Genomic DNA, 23,269 nt, shown 5'->3' with positions numbered 1-23,269 from the left:
TACCAAGTAAAAGCTGCCCAAGTAAAAGTAATTACTCTGCACAACAGCCTAATCAATAATATTATTATACATCTGGTAAAGGAAGAGCTTATATTTTTGTTGTATTTGTTTCACTGTATATACTGTCAGGTAGGGTCTGAATTTCTCCAATTCATAAATTAATCCTAACCTCTTATAATACATGATAAATACTTTCTTAATAGTTTGTACTTCTAATCTTCAAAGTAACTACACTTATCAGATCATTTTAGTCGAGTAGAAAGTACAATCTTTGCCTCTGATTTCAGTGGAGTAGAAGTATAAAGGAAATGGAAGTACTCAAATAAATTACAACATAATTGAACTTAAACAGGCTACAGTACTTGAGTAAATGTACTTAGTTACACGGTTAGAGTACTTACTGTCCTCCAAAGTCCACATCGAGCCATCTCTGTAACAGTTCGTAGGTCACCAGGGTTACACCAAACTGCGGTGAAGATCTGCAGACTCGAGCTAATGGAAGACAGTTAGAGAATTACAATGTAGGATTTAATATTCTTTCTGTGTATTCTAAACAATTACAGCCACCACAGCAGGCCTCATCTACCAGTCATGAAACCACTTATGGGATGTGTGTGTGTATTTACCTCCTGTGCCCTTCCAAAACGCCCTGAAACCTTCCTCCTTGAGGATCTTCCTGAAGCAGTCGATCACCCCGCTGTAGGACGTCTGGCCGGCTCGGGCCGCCACCTGGAGCCTGGTCTTGATGACATCAGCAGGGGTCACCAGCGAAGCCGCCGGGATACCTGAGGAGACGTTTCACAACACACATAATGAAGCACTCTCACTATGCACAGATGGGTGTCACATCCTCACATCCCTGCTGTAGCATCATGCAGGGCTTGAAATGGGTATTGTGCTATAGTAGGATATGACAAAAGCACTGTATATATACATTTTCTATACAGCTAGGAGCTTACAATAGAGAAAATACAATTATTTTGTATTATAATAATAATATAACCAGCTCATTCCTGTCTTTCTTCGAGATAAAAGGCCATATATTCCCAAATGTGAGGAATTTCTGCTTTTCCTTCTTATAAATGATAGTAAATTAAGTATATTTAGGCCTAGGGCTGTTGGAAGAAGAACATATGGAATTTAAAGATACAACATTTTCTGAAATGTAATTAAATAAACAATTAACCAATAATTACAAATAAATACCCTTACAGTTGTTGGAGATACAATAGAAGAAGAAAGCACAAAGAAGAGGAAACAAAAATGCCTTTCTTGGAGCAGAACATGTGACACTTCCCTCATTTAATCCCCACAGACGCTGAGCTCTCCAGATGTGTGTTACCTGCGATGGCTCCAGCAGTGAGCAGCTGGAGAGCCCCAAGGCTTCCGTCCTCATCTGCCAGCATCGCCTTGGTGTGGGCATAAACAGGAAAGTAGATGGCGGAGAAGGGGATGTCACGCAGGAAGCATGCTTTGGCTCCCTAGCAGAAAAAAAAAGAAGGATCAATTTAAATATAAATACATCATGGAGGTTTGTCTTGGGGATTAAGTGGTATGGGGGCCGTCTTGTTCAACCTAAAGGGGGCTTTAGTGTTGATGATGGAGCCAAAGAGCCCCCAGGCAGAGCTGCAGCACTGGGCCTCCAGAGAGAGATCCATCTCACTCACACACACACACACACACACACACACACACACACACACACACACACACACACACACACACACACACACACACACACACACACACACACACACACACACACACACACCACACACACACACACACACACACACACACACACACACACACACACACACACACACGCGCACACACACACGGACCCTGGTGTGCTGGGTTCTTCTGCCAAGAGGAAGTCAGCTTTTCTTTTTTTTAACAAGCCACACACTGTCTGCTACTCATTAAAATATGGAGTATGAACACATGACTTGAGCAGCAAGTAAACCCACAAGGATCTGGAAAAGGAGCAGTAGCAGAGCATAATCCCGCACTAATTTGCTTTTGGTTTTTGGCCACAGCTTTTTGCATGTTTGACACTATATTGTAAAATTGCAAACAGTCAGCAAAATGAAGGTTTTATATTTAAATGTGTGAGTCCGATCTGCCCATTATGTCTGTGTACACATACACAAACCTTTGTTCAAATAGAACAGTATTTTATCTATGCATCATTACAGGAGTAAACCTCCGATCATATGTTAATATCTACAATTGTGAAGGGAAAATACATTTAATAAAGAACTGTATTTTTTTTCTCCAGTATTATGAATCTTTTATGCTTAAATATCTTTAAGAAAGGAGCATTGTTAGCGTTTAAAGTATCCAACAATATAGATTAAATAACTAAATCAAACAAAGAATGACATAAACATACTTTTGAAAAGTTAATGCATCAGTAATTATAATCCAGTAACATTATAAAACTCTGCAAAATGAACAATTTAAATAAAGTTAAACTTGTGTACACTATACAGATTTTACTTGCTTTAAGTGGTATTTTGCATTGAGGAGCTTTATTTTTTTAAAGTACTGTATTGTGGTATTGTTTCTATTACTGAAAAGTGTACATGACATTTTTGGTCTATTAATCACAAATTAGATTTGCAACTTTAAACTAAATAATCATTTATGTAATTGTTTTTTAAAAAAGTGTCCTTAGTGCCACTTTAATTGTTAGCTATTTTTAGATTGTTGTCTAAAAATGTCTTCCACCAAACCTCTTCTATTGTGAATCTAAACACTGAACAATAAATAAACCCCCCATGTTTTTAGTGTTGCACCTTTGCCCTTGCATGGCAGCGGAGGATGCCGCAGACGTCCCGGAGCTGCAGAGGTGCTGACCTACCTTGTAGAGGCCAAAGAAGCCCAGGTCTCTCACAACAGTCATGGCTCCGACCCTGGGGCCCGTGGTGATCTCTCCAGCCACCTGCAGACGGATCTTAACGATCTCCAGAGGATTGGTGAAAATCACCTGGGAAGCTCCAGCCTGCAACAGGACAAACAAACAGCTGAATGGTGCTTTTTATGCACTCAGACTTGAGCTTACACATCTGAGGGGTGAACTTTTGGGGTGAAAATGTAATGATGTGTAAGCGTTTTCTAATTATCTTAGTAAACTTCAGCACAAAGGGCCACTTTTTCCCCATGATCTGATTCCACATAGTAAGAGAGTGGCCTTGACAGGAGGAGGAAAAAGCAGCCATTGATAGAGGAACCAGCGGGGTCAGAGCAGAGCAGGCGTCGGGTGAGGAGAAGCCCCGGCTCATGGTTGGGAGGCTGTGACCCTGGCACCGGCCCTCTGCCCCCTCGCCCCCCCCTGAGGCACCTCCTGTGGCAGGGTGAGTGGCCCATTCTGGCCTCGCCCCGCACACTTCCCTAATTCACCCCCATTCCCAGGGGAGAGCACTGAATCACCCGGACTGCTCGGGGTCCGGGCGAGCAATGCCCTGAAGGCACGGCACCCTCTGACTCAGACACATTTATCACCCTCCCTAAATCTAATCAGGCCCCAGGATGGCCGCTGGTGACATGCAGGGCAGGGGTCTTATCTGTAAACATCCGAGCAAAGTTCTAAAAAAAGCTCTGGCACATTTAGTCATTTTCAAAGTGGAGGGGGGAATATCCGCCGCTCTGAAGATTGATGCATTCGTCCCATCTCTTTTATCTTCCTCTCCTCTGATGGGAGCGATAGTTTACCAACAGATTAAACACACTTTTAACTTTCTTAAAATAACTTCAAGATGTCATCCAATACATATGACCGCATTGAAAGTAATGCAGGCCATAGATTGAATGTATCCTGAGATGTTAACATGTATTGGAAACATCCTTGTTGTCCTGCAGTGGGACCACGCCTCAGGTATGTACCGCGTTGTCAAACTCAATCACACTGAGCTAGAGCCAGCTTCATCCAGGACCCTCCAGGGCCTCTTCCTACAATTACACCCTGACAGGGGTCACGACCCCGGAGACCCCGCTCCTCTGTGAGCAACCTGCAGGCTCTGCTGCAAGGACGGCCTGTTTCACTTCCCCACAGCCAGAGTGAAGGAATTACATCTGTAATCCAGAGTTCCCCTCAAAAGTGTTATTATTTGGCAATTTAGCCAAGAGTAAAAATAGAAATCTAAAATTACATTGAGTATGACAAAATGTTGGTTGCCAAAAAACAATACTTCACTTTAGGACCAATCATTATAATTCCTCACACACAAACTAAATGAATGATCACTGATGGAGTTTTTTAAATGATGAGTATGTGAGAGAAGAAAAAATGCTAACATTTCAAATAAATAACAACAAAAATAATCTGGTAAAATGTGGCTAAAATTCAAAATATGGGTTCAGATCACCTGATATAAAGTGTGTTTATAGTCCCTCGTGAAGTGTAATTAAGGACACCAACTCAATATGAGGTACATGTGTGTTTACGCTACACGATGTGTTTTTTATGTAGTACATTTAGCTAATAAGTCTTTGGGATTCTCAATGCAGAACATGAACTTGTAATATAGATTTTTATATTGTAGTTTTGGTAAATGTACTTCAATAAAGTATATATAGTAAATCTGAATACTTCATCCACCACTGTATATAGTCATGAGTGTTGTAAAAAATGTACATCATAATGCATGCATTTAGTTAAAAAATATATTTTCATCCTATAAGGGAACAAGCTAGTCCGTATACACGGAAAATACTATTTTAAATGTTGGATTCAAATTAGCATTTGTAATTGTATTATATACCATAGTAAGGTAATGTCCATTACTTAAAATCATGTATATTTTGCACATCTTTCAGTGTTCCTTTACTTGGTTTTGGGTTCATTTGTAGACAGAATAAAAAAAAGATCCCTAAAGTAATGCTTACACATCCACCAGCGAGAATCTCTGCAGGCAGAACGATGGAATTATCGTCTGTGGTGAACTTGTCTCTGATAAAATCATTCATCTGAAAATAAAAGACATGAAGAAAAAAGGTAGATGAGACACAATCCCAATCTTGATAGCAGGGCATTAATGTTAACTTGTGGTTACAGTCACATCTTGATTGCGGATAGTGTGTTTCTCCTGCGCTGTGTGCATGTTTTTTATTCACAGTGAATTATTGGGAGCAACTTTTGGAGGTACACAGTGGAATGACTTGCTGTGAGTTTGATAGCTTTCTCCGGGGCGACGCCGATGAGCTGCGGGAGCAGACCTGCAAAATATTATTCATAGGTACCATTAGAATACCTGACAGAGAGAGAGACAGAGTCTGGCTCCAAATGAATGCACATTTTTTATCTTCGCTGAATGAATACATCTACTGACAGCTAGAACAATGTAAGCTGCAGGGTTCTTATGTGTGTAAAACAAACCCATAAATATTTACAGATGTGGGTGATACATCAGATGCATTACAATACAAAGGTCCCATTGAAAGTTAACAAAAGTCCAAAAATATGACACTGCTGGTGTGTATGGGATCAGCATTGTTGAGCCTGATCCCAGTGTTGGTGGGGAACAGAGAGAGCTGTGTGGTCACGGACAAGATCGAGGGTGGAGGGGGGGGTGGCTGGGTGCTATGGTGGCGATAACCGCCATACTGTTTCACCGTCTGTCCTTCATCAGGCCAGATAAACTTCTGAAGGAGCTGCTGAGTGACTGCTGCTGGTATGCAGCCAGAAAACAGCCGAGCGTGTCTGTCTCCGAGTCAATCACCCTCTTATCATGTGCAAGAGAGGAGGCAGGAAGGCAGAGGGGAGCAGATCAGAGCAACAAAGAGCTGCAGTAGAGGAGGTAGCAGTAGATGGCAGTCTTGACTTCCCTCCTCTGAGCAGCCTGAGGGTAGAAGTGTTGTATATCACAAGCCTTCAGCACCATTATCACACAGCCGGGCCGAGGCAGATCACACGCTGCTGCTACATGAGTTCTGCTGCTCCTTTTCCTCGGGGAGCTCTCCCAGGTATCGAGATAATGAAAACGCGACCCCTGGGTGTTGCTTTATTCACTGCTGAACAGGGAGGGCAAAGGTTTCTGGTATCAATTAGCAAACCATGCTGCTGATATTAGCACACTGACAAATCCTAATGCTTTCCCATCAGACGGTTTGTTTTGCACGAGAGCCATATGTTGGCCTGCACATAGATTTCCTTTTACGCACTGTAAAATCTGCAAAGGATTACCTCTGTAGAATCCGAAGAAGCCCTCGTAGCGGAGCACTTTCTTTGCGCAGTCGAAGCTGTTCTTGTACATCAGCTCTCCGACGAAGGAGCCTGTGGAGCGCTGGTTCTGCATGCGCGTCTTCACCAGGTCGATGGGGTACACAGCCGTGGCACCGGTTGCTAAAAACACACACATTTGCTGTCAATTGTTGAAGTCTTTGTTTCGTTTTAATAGAAAAAGAAATTCAGAAATCATCTCAACAACATTCTACAAAATTATGTTAAAACAGATGTATTACTTTGTATGTTTTTCATAGACACATACAACTCTAAGGGTATTATTGATTATTATTTAAACGTTTTTTCTATTTAATGTTGGAAACCGTTTAAAATCCTCTTTTTAATTTCACAGAGACCAATATGTCATCTTTAAATTTCATGTTTTGACCTTACAACAGTCCAAAGCCTAAATATATTATATTATTTCTGCAAGAAAAGCAGCAAATCCTCACATTTGAGAAGCTGAAACGCATAAATATGTGGCCTATTTGCTTGATGAAAGACTGGAACTATCAAATCATTGTTTTTATTAATTTATTTTCTCTAGATCCATTAGATTATCTGACTAATCTGTTCAGCTCTGAATCAACATTTTTGAGCTCTCAGATAGTTCACTTGGTGCATATAAGCCATCTCGTCACCCAAATTCATTTGTTATTGTCTTACACAATGTTTGTGCAATAATAATTCTGCAGAAATGTTTTGTGAGGGGTCGATTAGTAATCTAGTATAAACCATAAACAAACTGGTAACTGTGGGAAAACTGTTTGAGGAGGTGACGCTACAGCAAGTTGCTCTAAACTCTGCTCTGTAGCAGCTTTACTTGTCTTGTCTTGTCTGACTTCAAAGGATGCTGAGAAATATCTCCTCTAGAACCTGCAAACTCCTCGGTCAGCACAGAGGCCGGGTGAGAAACTGCTTTTTATGGCAGTTTTACCACCAGATAACTATGGTATATTTCTCTTTTTGACCCTGCATGAATTGGCCTCGGGTGGATGAGGATTGATAAGTATTTGCGTGGAGAGCACACACACACACACACACACACACACACACACACACACACACACACACACACACACACACACACACACACACACACACACACACACACACACACACACACACACACACACACACACACACACACACAGTGCAGTTATGTCAGACGTTCCTTGTATCAGTGCTTCCAGTGTAATTAGACGGAGATTCCAGAGAGTGCGGTTCCGGAAGATTTGTGTCATTCCAGAGCTCCGACTCCAACGACAGCCTGGAGCCACCGGTGGCACGGCAGCACAATGCCGGAGCCTCACATCCCAACCCCTCTCAGATGCAGCACAATGGCCGGCCCCGGGGCCTCAGAGCGCCAGTCTGGCCGGCTAAGGTTACCCCTCGGGCGGGCCGGGGGCTCCGCCGCAGACATGTCACTCACCTCCAGCGATTGAGCCCAGAGAAAACCTGTAGGCAGACTCTGCAGCCTGGAGCCAGATGGGCCGAGACGTTTCGCGAGGGTGCTGTGTGGGAGAAAAAGACACCAGTGGTCAAATGAATCTGAAGAAAGACAAGGGGGTGGGGGGTCAGAACACTAACCATGAATCGGCTGGGTATTAAACTAGAGCGAACCAGATACATTGTGGAAAGAAAAACGCTGTGCAGTACTCAACAACGGAGGACGGCAATGGAATGTCACATAACGTCTAATTCATCATCAGCCGGTATTAAATGTCACAGACAGGCCAGTCTGGATACAGTAAATGACTGTGTGAACCTGCAGCCCTGTTTTCCACACATGCTGCACGTCGGAGGCTACGAGCTAAAGGTCTTCTTTTATTTTTACAACAAAGTTTGGTTTTCTCTCTTATCTACTTGATCTCTGGATTGGTGTTTGATGTTGAAAGCGGAGCTCCTTTGTTTTCACTTTGGTTCAAGGGGAACAGATTAGCCCCACAAGCCTTTTCCATGTCCAGATAAGTATCTACATGAATATTACACAGTCCGAGTGAGACTCTGTTCAAGTATGTGTGTGCAGGTCGAGGCGCTGAGTAACTTCTCCAAGACCAGATGCGAAGAGGGGAGTACAACAGATTGTTTTTTTTCCTCTTCCCAGATGCTTCCACCGAGGGTTGCATGCTAACAAGATCGAGGTCTTGATCAAAGGGTTTAAACAATTAGCCTACTTCCACTAAAGGGCAGGCCTGAGAATTGCAGCATCCCCCCCGAAGGAATCAGATTCCAGACCTCTGAGTGTGAGTCCCAGGAGCATGAGTGGCCTGAAAGCTCTGACCACAGCCTGATATAGAGCTGTGTTATCCGGTGGAGGCAGGAACTATTTTGTTCACCCACATCCACCTTGACTCCCACTCCCCTCCTGCCATTAGCAGATTTTTCTAAAGGCTCCTAAAACTCCTCAAGCCCCACACTGATAAAAGCCTCGTATTAGCTTCTCAGATGTGTGATTGCAGCTCACGTGTATGTGCGGCTATAGTGAATAAAGGAGGGAGAGCCTTTCATGGAGAGGTGCAATGCAACAATCCATTCCTCTTATATGACTATAATTGGTGTACTTTTATCTGGGAGTCAAAGTAATGCACTTCACAAGGGAAGAAAAAACATGGGCACTCGGCTAATTCAGCTGCTGAACATTTTCCCTTTTTAGCTCCTTTCTGAGAAGGAAGCAGAGGGAGCAGAGAAAAAGGCTTTTGATAAAAGGCAGGAGGACGTGGGGTGTATTAGAGGAGCAGGCAGGCTACCTGTCTCTGGGTCTCTGCTAGGTGGTAAGGCATGTCTCCTTCCTCCAACGGGGCTATCCTCTCGATGTCTGCATGGTTCAGCCGCCTTAACACATAACAGCAGGGGAGGGAAGGAATTAGGCCAGGAAAAAGCAGAAAGCCCTGCATCTCCTGCGAGCAGCAGCCAGTTACGTAAGATTTTCCACAGACCTTTTACTGGCATATAACTTCAAGTTACAGCAACTTTAATTTAAGTTTATATAAACAACAGACAAACAAAGCTGGATGAGTGCCCGTGGCCCAGCGAGTAAATGAAAGTGTTTTGTTACTCAGAGTTTGAGACACAAGTATTCCCCACTGGCCTGACGCATCATAAAGTCTGTATGCATGTTTTATGTTTGTCTTGTAAATCAGCCAGTGGAGCCACTGTTGTTAAAATGAATGAGCAATAACTTTATTTTACAGCCTATAAACAGACCTGCAACATATTTATTCCATTCATGGTAGATAAAAAAAAATAACAAGGTAATGTTTAAATTGTTTGTATACCCTTGGTGGATTCGAGGGAACAGCAGCAAAACCTACCAGGGTGATTGTAAGACAAAAGTGCTAAGGTTAAGTAAACGTTGTTTTTTGGAGTCTAAGGCGCAGACTTTCTACGCCTTATTATTTTTATTCCGTATTTTTATACTGTCCTGTACATTTGATGTGCTCAGATTTGCAGACTGTCTCACTTGACATTGTCTTTGATGACTTGTAGTCCATTATACCAAAGACTACAATTATCTTGATGTTGAGCCACACTAGTTCAACTGATTTAAGTGTTTTGTATTAATCAAATGATGTTCCTTTCATACAGCTACCTACACTTGCTACCAGTTCTTGCCTTGAAGAAGGTCTCTGACCTAAAGCTTGCTATTTTTTCTTTACACATTTCAGTGAGCAGAGGATCGTCCACACCCCACATACAAAGTATCTTTCTTTTCAGCACAAAAGGCACAGAGTCTGATTCATACCACCTTTCTTAAGCTACCAGTAACCCAAAATACTTGACAATTAAAATGTCCAAATGTGATACATAAATAGCTATAGTACTGTAAATAAAAACATGTTCAGTGTATTCACAGATCAATAGCCGGACTCTAGAGGGTTAAAGGGTAATTCAGGGTCTTACCCGGAGTGAGTGTGGAGACCAGCGAGCTGATACAGGATGGCAATCTCCATCGGAGTGATTTGACCAAACTTATTGGCAGCATGAACAAACTCCTCTGCAATGCAACAAAGAGAATAATAAATGAAAATATGCAAACAGGACTTGAGGAAGCTGAGGGGTTAGCCACGTCGTGTATTTTCTAAAGCAGGGTAGCATCAAATAGTATTTGCAAACACTGGTTCTTGTTTTTTTCGATTTATTGTGAATGTTTATTGCTAAACAGGTTATTTAAGGGTATTATAGAGATATTTAAAAAAACATTTACTCCATTCTGGCTGTGGCAGGAGTAGACTAACTGAGCTTGCAACCCCCTTAGCAGCAGCCTGTGTCACTCTTATATATGTGCTTTATATTCAGTGCTTTACTGTGGCCTGCTGAGAAGCTCCATTACCATCAGGTGGTCTCTCTAATAGGAAACTCTAATGGTTGTTTTTGAAGGAGGGAAAATAGTTAGTTATTCACTTCCCCCACAAAGACCTTCCTGCCAGGTCCAAGGATTGCAACGTTTGCTTACAAGCCTGCTTCTGTCATCTCAAGTGCCGCAATGCTTTACAGCGACCGGCAGAGAAATGTGAGTGTTTGCTTTACACTCAGTCTGATATGTTTAGAATTATGTATAACAAGAATTATTATTTGCAATTTGCCCTAACCCCTTTCTAGAAGGAGGGAAACCATAGGGAGAAAGTAGATTAGGATCAGTGTGATTGTCAGCACCTCTATCAGTTACACAGGTCTACATGTTGAAGGTGATCTGATTACCAGGTTAAAAATTTACCTTCGTAATTTAGTGCTACATTAAATGTTTCCTGTGTGTCAAAACTCTTTCACAAAAAAGTTAAGGCATCATCGCACAGCTACATTTCACATCACGTTTAAAACTTGGCTAATTTGGATGTTGGGAGTGTATACCTTTGGTAACATGTGTGTCTCTGTGAGTGCCAGCGAGGGTGCTGTAAATCTTGCGAATCAGCTCCATGTTGTTGAGGAGGGCGTTGAAGGCATTGAAGTAGGAGAAGCTCACCATGTGGGAGGTGCTGCCTCCTGCAGCCTGGAGAACCATCAAAAGTCTGTCAGTGCTTCTGTATGGGAAGCATCGACTGGATTTTATTATATTCAGCTCTGCTGCAGTATAAAAAGACCAAGCTTACTGTAGACTCAGTGGATTCTTATCTTTTACTTTCTTCTTAAACATTTTGAAAACACTTGTTGGCCACTTGGGGGCAGCGGGAACAAGTTGTTAAAACTACAGTGACATATCATTGCATTTTAAGTTATTATTTATTTACACAAAAGTCATAGTTTGACTATCTTTTTATATCTGTTTTTGTTCTATACCAACTCCTGAGGAAATATCTGGCTCCAAAGGTGCTAAATGTTCCACTTTGTTGACTAGATAGTGGCAAACCGTCTGTCTGCTGCTGAGAAGATAGTGAAGAGTGGGTTTTAAGGTGCAAACAGCTGCCTTCAATGGCCAAAAATGACATTTTAAGAGTGCTGACAAAGCTGAAACAAATCAGTTCAGTTGTATGTTGAACAGCTTAACAATGAGCTGAAACATGCTATAAAGATCTTTATTATAAAAATATGAATTATATCAGATTTAAACATTCAACAGTGGTCTAAAAAGAAATCTGAAACTCACTGAAACCAGGTTCTCCTCTACAAATGGAGTCAGCATGTGGTGTCTGATGGTGGCCATGATGTCGCTGAAGTCCAAAGCAGTAATGGTGCCACTTTTGTTCTTGTCTTTTTGTGAAAACGCCTGGCGGGCATGCTCCAACTGCAGCTCCTGCAGCACCACACACAAAGAGAGGAGGTCAAGCTGTTAGCTGACAAAAGAGGCAAATAATGTGTTCCTGTGATGAGGAGCATCGCATTACAAGGGAACAGGGAAATCGTACTTTAGTGGATGAAAGTGTAATAATGTCAGTGTTGGATTGTGTGAAAGGCATCAGATGTGACAGCGTCAGACACTGGCTGTTGTAATCACCACAGTCTCTCTGGAGACTAATGGAAACCATGTCCCGAGAAGCCTGATCCCGGAGCCGAGCCGAGCGGAGGGTGAGGTGGCCGGCAGGTGTGTCCGCAGGAAGATGATTCAATATGACAACCATGCAATCAGATGGAGATGCAGGGGGAGGCTGACCCCGGGTCAACGTCTGCTGTCAGAGCTCATCGCATACAACCAGAGGACCACAGAGAAACGTCACCGCAATACTCAGCTCCATCTTTACACTGATAATCAGTGGATTGTTGCTGGAGATTAATCCTCACAATGTTTGCTGATTATATTGTTGGGAATTCATAATGCTACTTTGCCGCCTCACAAACATCATACTTTTTAAGTCTATAAAACCTCTACCTTGAATGCACTTACTAAAGTTTTAAGTCTAGCTAAATACAGCTACAACCACAAGGTGGCAGAGCCAGGACTGTTTGAGAAATCTACAATCTACACTACATATGTACTGTTTTGTATTTTTAAGTAATACTCATGTTAAGAAATGAAATCTGCTTGGACACGACAGAAAAACAAGACAACCAAAATGATTGATGTAAATTAAATCCTACACACACTAGGGTCTTTGGTGTAGCAGTGGGAAGCCTGAGTCAAGTATGATAAACCACAAAGTGCTCTGAGGGATCCCACACTGCAGTGCAGCCTGTCTAACTCTCGGACCACCCAGCCTCTCCACAGCAGCCCCCAACTCCAAACCAGGCCTGACCCTATACTGCTGCTGCCGATTTCACAGCACAGAGGTCTCAGTGAGATACAGGCAGAAACCAATAAAGCAAAACAACAACGTTAAGTGTCCTAATGGCACACTGGGCTACCACAGACCGCTAGAACGGCTAAAGAGATGCAACTCCACACCACAACACCATTATCTTAAGAGATTATATACGGCATGCAGTTCACGTTACGTCATTTCCATTTGTTCCTCAGCAGGAGGAAAAGCCTCGCCACGAGATAAAGGTGATCATTATGAATGGTTTTACATTCAATTGACGCTCATATCATGATGCATACCTGTTTAACTGTTGCTCTTAATATCTGCTGCTGAAGTCAATGAATCTACACTGTTCAGACGACTCATCCTTTAACAGAGAAATATAACACTTTTTTTAAATACCAATTAAAATGCTACACTTTTACTGTTACTACAGTCTCTTTTATCTCAGTTGGTATCCATTTCAATACAACAATACATTGTGTACATGTTTGTCAAAGAGGTGTCTCCATAAATAAAGCAAAAGAAAAGAGGAAGTATTTCTGTCAGAGGAAGTGCAACAGTTGGTTAATAACACAGGACTCTTTCTCCATTTTGTGGAGGTCGAGGAGAGAGAGAAGATGAATAAACAAATAATTAGTTAGGGGCATATTTAAATTAAGAAAAGTGACAAATATAAATTGTTTAACACATTATAGCAATAATAAAGCATTTTGATTAACACAATATTTTCTTGCCAAGTGTAAAATAGGAACACTGATAACACTCTTATATTTGATCTGTGTATGTGAATTCGATAAAAAAAAATACGAGCAGCCGGTTAGCGTAGCATAGCATAAGGATCTTCTTCGCAGTGAAATTTCTGGAGTCTTACATCACCATCAGGTTTTAGATTTTACAACTAGTTAAAGGTGGGGTAGGTAGGCTACTTTTGGAGAAACCAGCTCGAGTGCGCTAGAATTTGAAAATACAAAATCTGCCACTTCCTTACAGAGCCCCTCCTCCAACACAGACGAACGCGCACATGACCTGAATGAAATGATTGGTCGTGCTTTTTACAGTACTACGGCTTCCACAGATGACATTGTTTATGGATATCGGGATGTTAAGAGCATTCCATGGAATATAACAAAAAGTGTATCTCGAGCCGGTTTCTCAAACTACCCACCTTTAAGTCTAAAATATGTGACATAAAGTTATAAATAGCTTTAAAGGTGCTGTTTCCTCCCTGTTTCAAGTCTTTACGCTAAGCTAAGCTAACCATCTTCTTAGCTTTTGATTGAAAGACAAAATAATGGTATCATTATTTTTGCTGTAACTCTGGACAGGAAATCAAGCGTAGTAGTCTTTTTGTTGCGAGACTTGCTGCAGGCTTGTCAAGCAGGATTGGTAATTTTACAGAACCTATAGAAAGTGTAAATCGATTACCTGCAGAAACTGGGTGAACTCTGAGTAGCTGAGTCTCTTTTTCCTTTCATGGCCAAAGTGAAGCTTGATGAACTCACAGTCCCAGTTGAAGGTAATGTGGTGATGAACTGTGGTCTGGCTGAAGATGTCACGTACATTTTCTGAAAGAGTAAAACATGAATGAGCGATAGAAAAGAGACGGGGGAAACATGCAAGATGCAATTTTATCTATCTTACATCCTGATTGCGTTGGTAGAAAACCTTGTTGAAGTGGAGGAAATACTCCATTTGGATTGCAAAGCTGAATGTGCTGTTTGACAGTTCCACTCCTCCACTTTACATTTTGAGGGTTTTGAGTCCATACTGGACGTTTTCTGTATAAGCACTGCCTCAGTTTCAGTGCACAGACAGAGCATAGCCGCAGCTTCTTTGTAAGACTCTGTATCTCTTAGTTTATGACATGCTGGATTCATTGCTCTGCCTGTCAGATGGAGCTTGTTATAATGAGATGTTCCAAACAGCTCACTTGCTGTCTTGCCCTTAGACGAGACTACTAGCATATGTAATACATAAAAAAGGCATGGCTGCTGTTACATTTATTGGCAACACATGCTTTAGGAAGAAAAGCTCTTGCAGCCCAAAACGATCAATGTCACAATCAAACAGACCTAGAACCCCCATCGTGCAGATGTATTGAGAATGGTAACTTTCATTACATATATGAAGTTACCACCATTTACCATTTACATACCAAAAGAGATGTCGCCTGTGCCAGTCTTGTCAAACAACTGAAAGGCAACTATGAACAGAGCATCCGGGGCACACAGAACTGATTCAAAGGCCAGAAACTCCTGGAAAGAGATCAGTCTGTTTGGACAAGAAAGAAAGAGTGCTATCTGAACTAAGTGTTTATGACAAAAGTACAGAAGAAATACTGAACAAAACATAAAAAAATACAAAAGAAAGTACAAAATGTCAGAAAGCGTATTAAAGTTATCTTAAATCTATTGTACAGCTAAGCTTCAAAGTTCATTCTTGACAATGAAAACAGCACTTAAACAATTTCAGACAGGTCCATTTAATTCTACAAAGCATTTAATCACTTTACATGATCTACATTTCAACATTGAAGGGCACTTGAAGGACTCGTCCATGTTGAGCTTCAACATGTTTTCTATTATATTTCATAATTTATTGTATAAACTATATACATATTATTATTACGAATATCTTTTAATTTTCTTCAAGAAAACAACAAAAACAAACAAACAATTTGCTAAGAAGATTGGTATTTAAAGATATTTTTACCCCATTATTTATTTATTTTAGCTGTTCATTAGACAAAGTGGAGGTCTAACTGCTGCTCTTTTTTTAAATTCAAGATTAATACACACAGCTATCTTATCAATTCATTTGAAATTGATTAGCTGCAGGTGTAAAACTGCCTGATAAATATACCTATTTACTCTGCTATCATTATTAAGATAAATCATTCAGTCTGTTTCGCCCCTACTACACATGTTAGTGCAACAGGTGAGACGCACAGCTGTCAAACTGACCTTAAGAGGACCGTTCACACCAATATAAAAACTACATGTGTCCGCTAAACTGTAATGCTTTTAAACAATCCAGATTGTTTTGGTTTGTTGTCTACATTGCTCCAAATAAAACAAACTAGATTCATTAAAAAAACTCAACATCTATGTATTGTTCGAAATGTTAGGACCTGGATAATCAAGATAATTCACAAACCTTGACCTATTTTGTTTGTGGAAGGGCTTGTATTTTGTGGCAGTGCATTTCTAATTAAACATGAATTGCATCCTCAATGTTACACTTCACAGCTAGGATGCTCAGAAAAGACTCTCGTCCCTGAGTAGATGTGAGTAGTTGTGAGTAGATGTACGCTTCCTTCTGCACAGTAATACTGTTGGCAGATGTAGTTCATTTGAAAGAAAATAGCTCCTGCATGAAACTGCACACAACAAGGTCTGTGGAGTATCTGCGTAACCAGGTAATGAGAGAGACATTGCTGTTGTTTTTTTAATCAAATATGTATTTTTTTTCTGGCACTTTAAGTACCCCAAAGGTAGCTTCAAAATGTTGAAGCTACCTTCTTTGCCATTTATTTCCAACACTGGGCAGCTCACACCGAAACTATCTAGAGTGATAAAGCAATAAAACATGAGGGAAATGTTTGCTTTTGTGGAGGGAGGGGGGGAGGGAGGGGGGGAGGGAGGGAGGGAGGCGTGGTACATTATATTTTACATTCTGGCCAACATTCATTTATTGGTGCAATAATGTACAGAAATGTGTGACCCAGTAACGGAATTTTAAAAAAATGTATACAACCTAATGTAAGTACATAAACACAACATAATCCTCCCATAATATCTAACAAGGCACTGCATCGCACTTCAACACGCTTGTTGTCTTGTAAAATAATCTTCATTCCTGTACTGTAGTATTGTGCTGACAGCATGTCATTTAAGAATTCTAGTTTCCCTTTGTCCTTACATTGCTTTCAAGACAACAAACGATGGCATGTAATATTTACTTTAATATACATTTAAGTAGCAGAGGCTGCGTCCAATAACTAATCTGTCGTGACTGCTGGAGAAATGTCAAGATAATGGGAAAATCATTAAAAGTGTAACGATCAACGTACAAGAAATACCAAGAGGCTATAGACCAAAACAATTTATTACAGCTGACACTGGGAATGAAGATGTGAGGAAACGTAAACCCTGTAAATTCAAAATGAGATCTACAGATTTGTTTTAAGAAACACAGACACCAACAGGATATCACAAATCTAGGCAACTTTCCTTACGTCACTGTAGGCACTCACCCATCTTTCGTAGTGTCAGCCACTCCAGCTATCAGTTCCACAGTTTTGGGATTATGCTGAGGTTGTGCATGCAGACCCAGGTACTTCTGTACAAAGTCACCGGGGGTCATGTAATGCTCTCCATCCTCCAGCACACTGGCATACTGCAGAGGAGACACACACAAAGCTGTAAACAACGTGGGTGTCTCATAACATGTGTTTGGAAAGAAAAATATGTGGACTACTAAATGCAAAGAGAAAAATAGATGATAATTGGTCTCTCTTTTTTATGACAGTAAGATGTTTGTGTCTTTTTTCTATTCTGGCCCAATATGGTTTAGTTTACTGCCACTACACAATTTTTCTAAAATGCTTTTCTGTATAACATAATAACAGAATGAATTGAAAGGCAGCAGTCTCTTTCAAATGATTGTCCTTCTTTGACTTAATGTAGGAGCAAGATAAATGTATCCTTGCACTCAGAAGGACCATATTCATCTCTAGAGGATACACAATTACATTTTAATTCAAATTCAATTCAATTCAAAACCTTTATTTATCCAGGTAAAATCCCATTGAGATCAATGATCTCTTTTTCAAGGGAGACCTGCTGCAGTAGGTTCCACAAGAAGACATAAAAACATAAACAACAGAACAACAAAAGGACATCATACAGCAAAATGTACAGGGATTACAATTTACATATTTAACCACATGTACAGGTACCAACAGCATCTGATTTTGTAGCATCCAACCGAGCTTTAAAAACATGTAGTGGTACTAGCTTGGTAATTTTCCATTCTTTTTGCAGACTGTTCCAAGTTAGTGGAGCTGCACATCTAAAAGCTTTCTTCCCTAAGACAGTCCTAGCACTTGGCACATTTAATAAAACCACAGCATGCGATCTCAGGCAATAAGTACTTTCAATTCGCCGAGAGATCAGGGAGCAGATATAAGATGGTAGTTTATCCAACATGGCTTTGTAAATGAAAAAGTACCAGTGACTGAGCCTCCGTACAGTAAGTGATGGCATAACCGCCTTGGTATACAGTGTACAGTGATGCGTAAGTGCTTTACAATTTGTCACAAATCTCAGTGCACTGTGATACGCAGCATCTAACTTGCTCAGGCAATAGGCAGGTGCATTCATATATAACAAATCACCATAGTCACAGGTAAAAAGGTCACAGTGACTAGCCTTTTCCTGGCCTCAAGCGAGAAACAGGACTTATTTCTGTAAAAGAAACCTAGCCTTACCCTCAGCTTTTTAAGCAGGATATTTACATGAAATTTAAAAGTGAGACAGTCATCAAGCCAGATACCCAAGTATTTGTAACAGGTAACCACTTCAAGTTGTATTCCTTGCGTAGTTACAATATCCAAAGCAGTCAATATTAATATATATATTATATTAAAATAAAATATAAGATAGACAAACATCAATATGCATGGTGTGCTGTACACTTCAATGATTGCAAAAAACAATAAATATAAATAAATAAAATGACAGCTTTTGACAAAATCACAAGCCCATTTTTCCAAAAATAACATTATTTTTGGCTGATTTAGTGATTTAACTGCCTAAAAAATCAAGGCGGTTTAACACATTAATGCATAACACACTGAGACAATAATTAATTAATTAATTATTTAATAATACAAATCAATCTAGATTGTTTTGGTATGATATCTCCTACGCTCATACCACACCATTCAAGATTGATACAAAGCACAACAGGGAGGAGATACAATTGTAAAATCCACATAGTTAGTTGACTTGTAAGAAACTTAAAAACCTGCTAAAACAGGAATGAATAGTTTGCTTTGTGGTGAATACACATATTAGATAGCATTACCTGTTCTAAATGGATGGAAGTCAAGGGGATGCAATTTGGATTTTACATTTGGGCCACAAAATCAGTTTATGGGTGCATTAACACAGGTTCAGAATGTACTGTATAACAACACAATTAAGGTACACATACAACCCCAAATAATCCTCACATAACAGCTATGAAGGCACAACAACACAACAAATTGAAATTGATAAACTGCATAACACTTGTTGTGACAATCAATAACCATCAGCATGCAAGCAATGTTGCTTCTCTATTTCACGTGACTGGAGCAGAAACATGCACAGCTCACACAGCACTGTGCTAAACCTGAGATCTCAGCAGGCTTTAAGATGTAAGGTCAAATATAGAGTCTGGGTTGGGTTTCCAGTTGGAACAGAGATAGCTCTGAAACACAAGCGCCACATGAACTGGCAACAGAAAGGCCACGCTCATGGGAGCCAAGTCAGATAGAGAGAGCATGAAATAAACAGAGCAAGAGTGTGGGAGGAGACCTTCAAGCCAAGTGTTTTCAGCGTTACAATTCGATGCACTCTGCTGAATTAATGTTTTAAGTGAAAATATTAATTCCAAGCAATTTATTGCCACATTACTCGTTCACATGATTGTGTATCCATTTATCCTCACAGTAGGCCTCAAGTAGTTCTTAATCAAATTATACAGGCAGTCAGAATGAGCTTCCAGTAATTAACTCTTCCACCTGAATATGCATTACAAATTAAGCAGCCCACTTATAGTGGAGTCAAGAGATGTGCAGAGACCTTAAGGCGAATTGCATCTCAAACAGAGTCCCTACTTTAAGGGACAAGTATATCCTGCAAATAAGACGTGTGTGGGTAAACAAGCCTACACCCTAATGGTGGGGATTTGTTTTTTTGACAGTTAGCGGGCAGAGAGTGATGAGAAATCCAATGACATGCTTAAGATCACAACACACACAAGTCAAAGCAAGAGGGATATTCTCTGTTTAAGCAGATCCAAAATTAGTCAAAGCATTGTGACCTTTACTGAACTATGTAGTATCCCAATGGACACCACACAGTAACTCACGGCTGCAACATGTTAGTACACTTGTGAGACTCCTGTTTGTGCCTTGTTGGTTAAGGTTAATGCTCCGAATGTTGTAATTTCTGTGAGCAGCAGTCTTACCTTCAGAAAAATAGCCTTCAAGTCATGGGGGTCTGCCCTTTTTGTTGATTGCACCTGTAACACACAAGTTCAAATTTGCTATAAAGACATTTCATAGTCAGATTATCACAATGAAGCCTAATATAAAATAGGCTACACAATGTAGGGATACTAAGCCATATGTTAAATCAATAAAACTGAAGTTGGTGTAACTGGTCAGCTTTGATTTTTACGGTCAATCACAGACGGCTGTAGCAACAATTATTAACACCATACATGTAAACAACGTATTCAAACCAAATCTCCTCTATATGCAAATGCAACCAAAACTACAGTTGTCTCTGCAGGCTGGCAGAGATGCCCCTGTAAAGATGCAGAAACACAAGAGTAGTGGATTCTGCTGCATTTAAGACAAGAGCTTTAAACCCACGCGTCTGACCAGACATGCTGTCCTCCGTATCCGACGGCTGCTTTACTGCCTTTAAAATGAATATCTGAAAAGAAATATTGACGGAGTCACCTTGACCGCCATGCTGGGAGTGACGTCAGCTGCAGTGAACTAGCTCAGGCGCTGGGCTCGAGGATGACAGCGAGCATGACACGGGACCGCCGTGGTCTAAGACACCAAATATATATTTAGCAGAGTATTGTCCTTTTCTGTCTGCAGGGCGGTGTGTCGGACGAGGAGCCAACGCGAGACGCGATGCTCCGGACAGAGAGGCAGCAGCTGAGAGCTTGCTGTCTGCCGGGTCACATGAGGACACGGTGCACTGTAACCAGGACAATAACCAGGACAGCAAAATACAGTGATGACATGTTAAAATAGCAGAAAACTAAAAATGTTCGGCTTCAGAAAAATAGAATTGCGTAATGTGGCTGCACCTATTATTTGTATTATTCATATTTGATGCATATATGCTACTGTCAGATCCACCTTATGATAAAGCCACCTGTTACATCCCAGCACACTTTGCACTCAGCATTGTAGTCTTACTGTTGGGAATTGTGTTGCTCATCCTGCAAAACATCTCTTTTTAAAATAATATGTATTCAGGTATTACAATTGTTGACGCATTAATGTGTGTATCTCTTTAATGTTGCAGCTTGTAAAGGAGTGTTTCTGTGCCAGGAAGCTTTTACATTTAACCAAGGGATGAAGAAAGATGATCTTAAACTATCATATTAAATTATAAATGTAATTGTTGATCTTAGTTTGTATTACTATACATCTAAATCTTCAAGTAACTTAATTTTAATAAATATAGTACAATACTTGCCTCTGAACAGTCTCACAATTTAAAATACTGAATGTGCACATCAAAATGTGTTGAGTAATTGTAGTTTGTGTAACTTACACACTTTACAAATTTAGAAATCAACATCAACCCAATTTGCACACTATCACCACATCATGTGCTCACAAGTAGAACAATGTTTTCTCTATGGGTCACTTATCTCATCATTACAAAATATAACTCTATAGCTCTTACCAAGCAATTGTTGCTTACCTTCATGTACACTGTAAAAACTGAAAAGTGGACTTTAATTAAATGTATTTCGTCAACAATTTACATATAACTGTTTTAGGTAAGTTGAAATCAATACTATTAAGTTGAACCTAATATGTTTTATTTAAACTTGATCTTATTTCTTTCAACTAACCTAATACAGTGATGTGAAATCTGTTGACATAATATATTTAATTAAAGTCAATTATTTAGTTTAATTGTGTAACAGCAAAGTCACTGATTGTGGCAGTTCAGACAAATACTCTTGACTCTTATAGGAAATGTCTATACAAGAATTGACTTGTGTTTGTCTTTTTTCTTTTGAAATATTTTTTTCCTGCATTTGGCCAAACGACTGTAGTTTGAAGTTCAGAGATCAAGCAGCATGCATTGCCTCCATGCAGACACAATTTGTTGCCTTTGGTCTGTAAAAGGTATGGTATGTTTCAGGAAAGGGATAATCTAGTGCTGACAGTGTCGAGGTAAAATTACAGTGGCTTAAACATGACTGGGCAGGTCATTCATTGGTGCACCTGGAGGACAGAATAGCTGAGGCCGGGATGATAGCACAGCATTACCCGGGCTCAGGGGGATGTTCACAATTGCACTTTCCCCCATGAGTCAATTTCAGTTGTTTTTTTCGTGTGTAAAAATAGTTATGTTATACATGAAGAATCCAAAATGTGTTAGAACAACTAATATTTCCTATTTTTCAGAACCGTGTTGACAATTCAATGTAATAATCCTGAGATATTGTAAAGCCTGAACAATCTATTTTTTTTCAAGAGTTCCGAATAATGTGGAAACGACTATTGATTGATAGATAGATGCAAACAGTATCGATAATTGATTTATCTCAAAACCATATACTAAAAATGTGCTTCTTTTACAGTACGTAAAAGTTGGAGTTGCTATTCTGTTCAATGATTCCCTTCAATGCAGGAAGACATCGTATGGAAACTTTGATTCTTTTGAATATGTGGCCCTTCAGCTGAAATGCTCCTCTCGAGCTCTGTTCCTAAATATCTATAGACCACCCAAATACTGTGCAAGCTTTTTTGATGACTTTACTGAACTGCTGTCTATAGTGTGTATTGACTTTGACCGTCTAGTCATTGTTGGTGATTTTAACATCCATGTTGACAACCCCCAGGACAGAGGGGCTAAAGAACTGTTTTGTGTTCTTGATAGCTATGGACTGACTCAGCATGTGACGGAGCCCACGCACAATAAGGGGCACACTCTGGACTTAATTATCTCAAAGGGTCTGAATATCTCTAAGGTTGTGGTGACTAATGTTGCACTCTCTGACCATTCCTGTGTTTTCTTTGAGAGCTCTATTTCTGTTCACAAAAATGTTCAAAAAGAGGTAACCACAAAGCGATATTTAACTGAAAACACTAGGGAAATGTTTACTCAGAATTTTTCTTCCACACTTGCCCCTGCTAACATCTCAGTAAATGAGCTAGTAGATCATTTTAATTAAAAAAATTAAAAATGTTATAGATGCCATTGCTCCAACTAAGGTAAAGGAAGTGTCTGGCAAGAAAATATCTCCATGGAGAAAGGCCATGACCGTGAAAACAGAAAAAAGAGAATGTCGAAAAGCTGAACGCAGGTGGCGAAAAACAAATCTCCAG

The 23,269-nt window shown here is 40.3% G+C and overlaps 1 protein-coding gene across 4 annotated transcripts in view; it reads right to left on the bottom strand.

Annotated features, from left to right (window-relative positions):
• Window positions 1–23,269, bottom strand: part of LOC117544371 (calcium-binding mitochondrial carrier protein Aralar1-like) — a 28,134-nt gene that overhangs the window by 786 nt on the left and 4,079 nt on the right. The window contains exons 1-17 of one of the 4 annotated variants that reach the window (XM_034213342.1): window positions 20,642–20,887; window positions 20,143–20,196; window positions 17,159–17,301; window positions 15,059–15,174; window positions 14,329–14,468; window positions 11,811–11,957; window positions 11,078–11,216; window positions 10,130–10,223; window positions 8,977–9,061; window positions 7,659–7,740; window positions 6,188–6,346; window positions 5,168–5,220; window positions 4,891–4,971; window positions 2,867–3,007; window positions 1,343–1,481; window positions 627–785; window positions 402–492 (exon numbers count right to left, since the gene is read on the bottom strand). In XM_034213342.1, the coding sequence (XP_034069233.1) occupies window positions 402–492; window positions 627–785; window positions 1,343–1,481; window positions 2,867–3,007; window positions 4,891–4,971; window positions 5,168–5,220; window positions 6,188–6,346; window positions 7,659–7,740; window positions 8,977–9,061; window positions 10,130–10,223; window positions 11,078–11,216; window positions 11,811–11,957; window positions 14,329–14,468; window positions 15,059–15,174; window positions 17,159–17,301; window positions 20,143–20,196; window positions 20,642–20,653 (1,835 nt within the window). In that variant the 5' untranslated portion in view covers window positions 20,654–20,887. Of the gene's footprint in view, window positions 1–401; window positions 493–626; window positions 786–1,342; window positions 1,482–2,866; window positions 3,008–4,890; window positions 4,972–5,167; window positions 5,221–6,187; window positions 6,347–7,658; window positions 7,741–8,976; window positions 9,062–10,129; window positions 10,224–11,077; window positions 11,217–11,810; window positions 11,958–14,328; window positions 14,469–15,058; window positions 15,175–17,158; window positions 17,302–20,142; window positions 20,197–20,551; window positions 20,569–20,641; window positions 20,888–23,269 lie in introns of those variants that run through there. The other 3 variants (XM_034213344.1, XM_034213343.1, XM_034213345.1) reach the window with 3 other exon arrangements.

This window comes from Gymnodraco acuticeps, unplaced genomic scaffold (genome assembly GCF_902827175.1).
Source record: "Gymnodraco acuticeps unplaced genomic scaffold, fGymAcu1.1, whole genome shotgun sequence".
Taxonomy (NCBI): Eukaryota; Metazoa; Chordata; class Actinopteri; order Perciformes; family Bathydraconidae; genus Gymnodraco; species Gymnodraco acuticeps.
Note: the sequence above shows the minus strand (reverse complement) of the source record. Positions and strands in the feature narration are given on the sequence as shown.